The sequence below is a fragment of the Poecilia reticulata genome, chromosome 3 (genome assembly GCF_904066995.2).
Source record: "Poecilia reticulata chromosome 3, P_reticulata-male-v2, whole genome shotgun sequence".
Lineage (NCBI taxonomy): Eukaryota > Metazoa > Chordata > Actinopteri > Cyprinodontiformes > Poeciliidae > Poecilia > Poecilia reticulata.
The window spans coordinates 36,074,935-36,082,213 of NC_088832.1; the positions used below are offsets into that span (position 1 = coordinate 36,074,935).

At 49.2% G+C, this 7,279-nt stretch overlaps 1 protein-coding gene across 1 annotated transcript in view; it reads left to right on the forward strand.

The window, feature by feature from the left end:
* LOC103460119 (annexin A2-B-like) overlaps positions 1–6,573 on the forward strand; it is a 9,071-nt gene extending 2,498 nt beyond the window's left edge. The window contains exons 2-13 of the mRNA XM_081605665.1: positions 55–116; positions 1,084–1,177; positions 1,249–1,343; positions 3,576–3,689; positions 3,800–3,890; positions 4,002–4,081; positions 4,951–5,010; positions 5,320–5,413; positions 5,527–5,622; positions 5,701–5,759; positions 5,850–5,972; positions 6,415–6,573. Of these exons, the coding sequence (XP_081461791.1) occupies positions 66–116; positions 1,084–1,177; positions 1,249–1,343; positions 3,576–3,689; positions 3,800–3,890; positions 4,002–4,081; positions 4,951–5,010; positions 5,320–5,413; positions 5,527–5,622; positions 5,701–5,759; positions 5,850–5,972; positions 6,415–6,474 (1,017 nt within the window). The 5' untranslated portion in view covers positions 55–65 and the 3' untranslated portion in view covers positions 6,475–6,573. The remainder of the gene's footprint in view (positions 1–54; positions 117–1,083; positions 1,178–1,248; positions 1,344–3,575; positions 3,690–3,799; positions 3,891–4,001; positions 4,082–4,950; positions 5,011–5,319; positions 5,414–5,526; positions 5,623–5,700; positions 5,760–5,849; positions 5,973–6,414) is intronic.
* Positions 6,574–7,279: the final 706 nt, after the last annotated feature.

The following is a 7,279-nucleotide window of genomic DNA, read 5'->3' on the forward strand; positions in this document are numbered from 1 at the left end:
GTCTCCTAACAGGAAGTTCTTCTGCTAACAGGAAGTACCCGTTGTGTCCTGCAGGTGGATCCATCATGGCGCTGGTGTCGGAGTTCCTGGGTCAGCTGACGTTGTCGTATGGGGGGGTGAGTCTGACGGTCCACTGAGCTCCAGCAGGGGGCGCTCTACTCTATCACTGGTGACACGTTTCTGTTTATCAGCCTCTTTAACAATGAACTCTGATTTTATCAAAAATGAAACTCAAATAAAATGTGAGGAAACTGTTTTAAATGAGGCAAAAAGAAGAAAATGTTATCAGTTCTGTGTTTATGGGGAGTTTATTTCACTCCTTATGTCAAAACGTTAATACCAACTCAGAAAGGGAAAACTAAAGATGCCTCCTCTAACTAACACAAATCATCATTAATACTCCACTTCCTTACAAAGACATCAATAATGTTTAACTTAAAAACTCCACAGGAATCCTACAATTATCAATCTGACATGAAACACCAGCATCATGTTTGATTCTTTTGTTTCTCCTCCATAAACATGTGGCCAGTTTCACAGTCCCAGAAATAAAATTCAAAAGAATGTCAACAGATTTCTTTCTGAGGGGGGGGGGGGAGAGAGAGAGAGGGGGGAGAGAGAGGGAGGGGGGAGAGAGAGGGAGGGAGAGACAGACAGGTTTAGGCTGGTCAGTGAACAGGTTTTGTCAGGTGAGGCATGGAGGTGGAAGCATTATGCTCGGGGCTGAATATTTGTCTATGTGAAGGGGCGTGGCTACACCCCTGAGGGGGAGTGGCCCACCTGCCCAGGTGGCATCCAATCAGAGCAGCATTTTCTGCTAAATCAGACAGGAAAGAGAGAAGACCTGCAGAATGAACGAAAACCGGATCAGACCGGACCGGGCCGGGCCGGGCCGGGCCGATTCCTCTGAATGCAGCAGCTGCTGTCGTTCACAGTCCAGCTCAGACTCGGACTCGGTTCTGACCCGTTTTAACCCAGGACGCGCCTGCAGCCGGTTCCATCCCAGCAGGTGGTTCTGAAGGTTTCCAGATCCAGTCCAGCACCCGATCCAGGTTCTGAAGGTTCTGCTTCCTCTGTCTGCAGGAGGAAGAGCCCAAATTCCCCACCGTGGTTCCGGTCCGAGACTTTGACCCAGCCCGGGACGCCGGCCGGATCGAGACGGCCATCAAGACCAAAGGTGAGGGTTCAGATCCCGAGGAGCCCAGGAGCCAGGCAGGGACCAGCCTGACCTCTGACCTTTCCTCCCAGGCGTGGATGAACAGACCGTCATCGACATCCTGACCCGGCGGAGCGCCGAGCAGCGCCGGGAGATCGCCTTCGAGTACGAGCGCATCGCCAAGAAGGTCAGCACCCGGTTCCTCCGGTCCAGGTTCTGTAGAACCGGAGCAGAGCCAGAACCACGGTGGATGTGGACCAGAGGAAACGGCCTGAGGGCCTTTAATGAAACCCCATAGATCCATCTCAGATAGATGTGTAAAGTGTGTCTTGATATTATTATTAGTTTTATTCCGTCTACGACGGGTCGGCAACCCGCATGCGGCTCTTTAGCGCCGCCCTAGTGGCTCTCTGGAGATTTTTCAAGAATGTTTGAAAATGGAAAAAGATGGGGTGGAAAATAAATGTTTAGTTTTAATATGGTTTCTGTAGGAGGACAAACATGACACAATCATTCTTAACGTTTTACAATGCTATAAAAATGTGTAGAATAAATATTACATTTCAACATTTCCGTCAACAAAGAGGTGCGTCACAGCCTGCGACACGTTTCTTTCAGCTGGGCGGGGCGCGAGGCGGGGGGCTGTAAACAAGCCGACGGGTGTGGAGGAGGAGGGGCATGGAGAGGACAGGGGAAGAGAGACAAATAGCCGAGGAGCCATTATAAGTGTAAACACTTAGTCGTTTTCCTTAGACGATAAAATAGCAAATATAAACACTTAAAGTCCGTTTTGCCTTCATAATAAGCCTCATAAGACTTAATGCGGCTCCAGACAGATTTGTTTTTTGCTTTTTGGTCCAATATGGCTCAACATTTTGGGTTGCCGACCCCTGGTCTATGAGAAACTCAAAGCATGACGAACAAAAATGGTGGAACGGAGAAACAGCTCAGGGAGGGCAGTCCTGGTCCTGGAGGGCCGGAGTCCTGCAGCTCTTAACGTCTCCCTGGTCCAACTCACCTGGTCCAACACACCTGGTCCAACACACCTGGTCCAACACACCTGGTCCAACACACCTGGTCCAACACACCAGGTCCAACACACCTGGTCCAACACACCAGGTCCAACACACCTGGTCCAACACACCAGGTCCAACTCACCTGGTCCAACACACCTGGTCCAACTCACCTGGTCCAACACACCTGGTCCAACACACCTGGTCCAACACACCAGGTCCAACTCACCTGGTCCAACACACCTGGTCCAACAGCTGAATCTCCTCCAGGTTCTCCAGAATCCTGCTAACGACCTCATTATTTGACTCAGGTGTGTTCTTCTTCTTCTTCTTCTTTTTGTTTTAATGGCGGTTGGCAAGCAACTTAATGGTGTGCATTACCGCCACCTACTGGTAAGGAGTGTGGATCCACTCAGGTGTGTTGAAGTAGAGACGCATCTAAGAGTTGCAGGTTTTCCCTCCAGGCCTGGAGTTACCCACTCCGTGAAGTGTGTGATAAATTTAAGACTTTTAAAGAGAAATGTAGCTGTTATTTTAGGGTTAAAAATAATAATCAATTGAATAAAAATAAAACGTCATACCAGCTCGCCATCAGTTAAGTTTTCATTTCATTTTCAAATTCAATCATTAATTTAAATCAACTTACCGGTAAACATAATTAAAATATGCAAATAAATAACTAAACAAGCATTCTAACGTCTGTATTTCATAGGAAAACTTGTTCATTTAACTGCGCAGTTACGTTCAAAAACGCTACTTCCGGTTAGCATAGCCATCTCAAATGAGTCAAAAATACTGTAAATAGAAATAAATCAAGAAGGCAACGTAGCCGAATCCAAGAGCTCATCTTTTAAATTACTCAGACTGCAAACTGTCCAGGTGCAACTTCATTATAATGGTTAAATTAAACTCCAAATCTGAAAACAACCCTTTTAAGAATGGAGTTTCACAGTCGCGGTAACAGCATCACAAAAAAAACAGATTTTAAACTGGTAAACTAAGTCAAGTATTGCTATAACGAAAAATAAACCAAGCTTACCTGCTCAGTTCGATGGTTCGATGCTTGAAGAGATTTTCGGTGGTGAACTCTGCTTAGGACAACTGATGGAGTTTTCCCGCCAAGCAGTGATGACCAATCAGGGAAGGACTTTGGCTGCGTTCACACTGCAGCCTGAAGTGACCCAGTTCTGATTGTTCTGACGTAATGTGACCTGGATCCGATCTTTTCATGGCAGTGTGAACAGCTCAGGTCGGATTCTTTTAGAATGTGACCCAAATCCGATACGTATCCGATTCAAATGCGACCATAACGTCCATCATGTGTGATCATGTGAAGTTATTCATGTCTCCCCCTGGTGGTTGTGGAAGGAACTGAATATGTCAACATGAGTGTATCTGTTGTGCAGGACCTGAGTGTCGCCCTGAAGGGGGCGCTGTCCGGCCCTCTGGAGGCCCTGCTGCTGGGTCTGATGAAGAGCACCCCCCAGTATGACGCCTCGGAGCTCAAAGCCTCCATGAAGGTCAGAGCTAACCGCCAGCAGCGCCACCTGCTGGTCACCGCGGGAAGCTCAGCCTGCTGCGGAAGGATCTCCAGCCTGACCCGGTTCTGTTTGGTTCTGGATCTGTGCAGGGCCTGGGGACCGACGAGGAGACGCTGATCGAACTGGTCTGCTCCAGGAACAACGAAGAGCTGGCAGAAATCAAGAAGGCTTACAGAGAGAGTGAGTGACAGAGACGGACAGGAAGAAGATTCCTGGTCTGCCAGAACCTTCTGGACCAGGTTCTGATCGGGTTTACTCTGCCGTTCAGTCCTCTTTGTTTGGTCTCTGCAGTGTTTAAGAAGGAGCTGGAGAAGGACATCTCAGGAGACACATCGGGAAATTTTGCCAAGCTGCTGATGGCTCTGGTCCAGGTACCACAGAACCAGAACCGGGTCTCTGCTCCAAGTGTTCATGCAGAACAAATTGGACCAAAATGGACTGGACTGGACCAGACTGAGTAGAAGACTCTGACGTTAATCCTGATGATTAATCTTTTTAAAGTCAGCTGGAAGACCTGAGTGTTGGTTCTGATCCGGTTACTGTAAACCAGCAGAACCTTTACCAAGTATTAGATTAGTTACCATGACAGTGCAGGTAACACACACTCATGATGTCACCAGGTGACATCATGTTTTAGATAACAGCCAAAACGTTCTCCATCTGAACAGAAACTGAGGTTATTAAAGAGGAAGGATCAGTCAGCTTTAGAGGTCAGGATGACCTTTGACCTGAACCTTCAGAGCTGCATGACGTTCCACAGTGGGCCTTGACTCACCTGTAGAACATTTCAGGACCAGAGGACTAAAGTCTGAGACCAGAGAAACTCATCAGGCGTTTAGAGGCTTTGATTCCTGCAGCAGGTCAGACTGACAAACCAACAGTCCAGAACCCTGCTGGTCCAGAACCCTGCTGGTCCAGAACCCTGCTGGTCCAGAACCCTGCTGGTCCAGAACCCTGCTGCTGGTCCAGAACCCTGCTGCTGGTCCAGAACCCTGCTGGTCCAGAACCTGCTGCTGGTCCAGAACCTGCTGCTGGTCCAGAACCCTGCTGCTGGTCCAGAACCCTGCTGCTGGTCCAGAACCCTGCTGGTCCAGAACCTGCTGCTGGTCCAGAACCCTGCTGGTCCAGAACCTGCTGCTGGAGTTCTGACTAGACCCAGGAAGACAGAGAACTTTGACCTGCCTTCTGACTGAATGTGACCAGAACTAGTGACCCTCTGAACGTTTCCTCCCGTCTCCAGACCAGAAGAGACGAGCCGAGCAACGTGGTGGACTACCAGAAGATCGACGATGACGCCAGAGTGAGTACGCTGCAGAACCGCCGGGCTCCTCTTCGGGTCAGAAACAAAGAATTTTCCCTTGTTGGTTCTTGCAGCCTCAGGCGCCCGACTACCCAAAGTCCACTGGGTCCGACTCGCTTGGACTCTGGGTCCGGTTCATTCCGGACTTTTGTTCTGACTTGAGCTCCGAGTCATTATCATGATTTCTGGTGTTCATTTAAAAAGCGACTCAGTTCATATTGTTTAGGTTCTGATGGGTGGGGCTTGGTGTTTGGACCTCTAACATTAGAGTCGGGTTCTGACCCAGTTTACCTGCGGTTCTGTGCTCAGACTCTGTACGAGGCCGGGGTGAAGAGGAAGGGGACGGACGTGGGCTCCTGGATCTCCATCATGTCCCAGAGGAGCATCCCTCACCTGCAGAAAGGTACCGATGAGTTCACAGTCAGAGTGATGGGTTCTGGCCCGGTTCGGCCTGCTGTGGGTCTGGGCCGGTTCTGTTGGGTCACCATGGTAGCTGTCCTCCGTCCTGTGTGCCAGTGTTTGAGCGCTATAAGAGCTACAGTCCATACGACATGAAGGAGAGCATCAAGAAGGAGGTGAAGGGAGACCTGGAGAAGTCCTTCCTCACTCTGGGTACGTTCCATCCCCAGGTCCAGTCAGAACCCACCAGAACCCTCCAGAACCTCCTAACTGACTCTGCTTTCCTCTCAGTGGAGTGCTTCGAGAACCGGCAGCTGTACTTTGCCAACAAACTCTACGAAGCCATGAAGGTAACCAGAACCACCGTGTGCCTCTGGTTGGGTTTCTGGGCCCTGGTTCTGATCCGTGGTTGGGTTCTGACCCGCTGTCTGTCTCCTCAGAGTAAAGGAGCCAAGGAGAAGGTGGTGACCCGGATCCTGGTGTCCCGCTGCGAAGTGGACCTGATGAGGATCAGAACCGAGTTCAAGAGGCAGCACAAGAAGTCTCTGTACCAGACCATCGCTGTGAGTCACTGCAGTTCCCACGCAGGCCGAGACCCTGAACGCACCACGAGCTTCAGGGTCTGTCCCCCAGACCTGCATGGGCCCGTTTCAGGAAAATATGCTGCATCTGTTTCCACGGTAACCGATATCGGATCTGCTTCCGTGGTAACAACTGATGGCTGAGCCTGGCTCCATGTTGGACCACAGGAAGCAGTAACTCTGCTCTCTGGTTCAGATCTGAGGAATCCTTCAGTCGGTTCTGATCCGTTCAGACGGTTGTCCTGTTTTCATCTTTGTGAAACCTAAAAGTGACTGAAACTGAATCAGCTTCTTCACTCCCAGAGTTCCCAGTGGTCAGAGTTAATGGTCACAGTGTAATTCCCAGTAGTCAGCAGATTCAGTCCCATGTGAATGAAATCTGGATCCTGGTTCTGATTCTGACTGAGACCCGGTTCTGTTGCAGGAACACACCAAAGGAGACTACCAGAAGGCTCTGCTGAGTCTGTGTGGAGGAGACGACTGAAGGGACCGCGTTTCCCAGCAGGCACCGCGGCGCAGCCGGTCATGTGACCTGTTGACCTTTGATTCAGTTTCTGCAATAAAAAAAGTCTGAAAAGCTGTTCAGGAGTGTCTGGTTTCTGAACGGCAGGGGGCAGCAGAGGCACAGCAGGCAGGCAGATGTGAAACCAAACATCTGCTTTTATTCTGACACATTTTAATGTTTAAATTTAGGAGCAAACTATAAACCTCAGAACCGTCTCATGCAGAAAACAGCAAGTCAGAGAAACATTTCAATCCAGAAACATTTTTCCTCTTCAGTATGAATCTGAGCAAGAAAACAACAGATTCATTTTCCACAGTCATGTTTTCACCTGATGGTTACAAATATCACAGCTAACTGCTTGGTTCTAAACTAAATATTTAGTTCTAAGTTAGACTGCCAACTCAGTATTTAGTTTGCAACTATAATTGAAGCTGAATATTTAGCTATTTAGGTCGGACCAAAGTTCTGAAACTAAATATTTAACTTGCTAACTGAATGTTTAGTTTAACTCTAAATATTTAGGTTGTAGTTAATAAACACACTAAATAACCCAAATTAATGTTTGATTGAAATCCATAATCCTCACATCGGAACCGGGAATCCTGCAGGTGGTGGCAGGAGTTGGATGTGGGCCCGGCCCAGACCGCGCCCCCTTCAGGTGCGCTAAGGAAACACACCACGCTGATGAAGCTTCTCTCCCAGTTAAACCAGCTCCAGACCGGCAGGTGAACCGGTCGGTGCTGAGGCGGTCCGGCCGGGTTGCCTGGATGAGGATGTGTCGCCG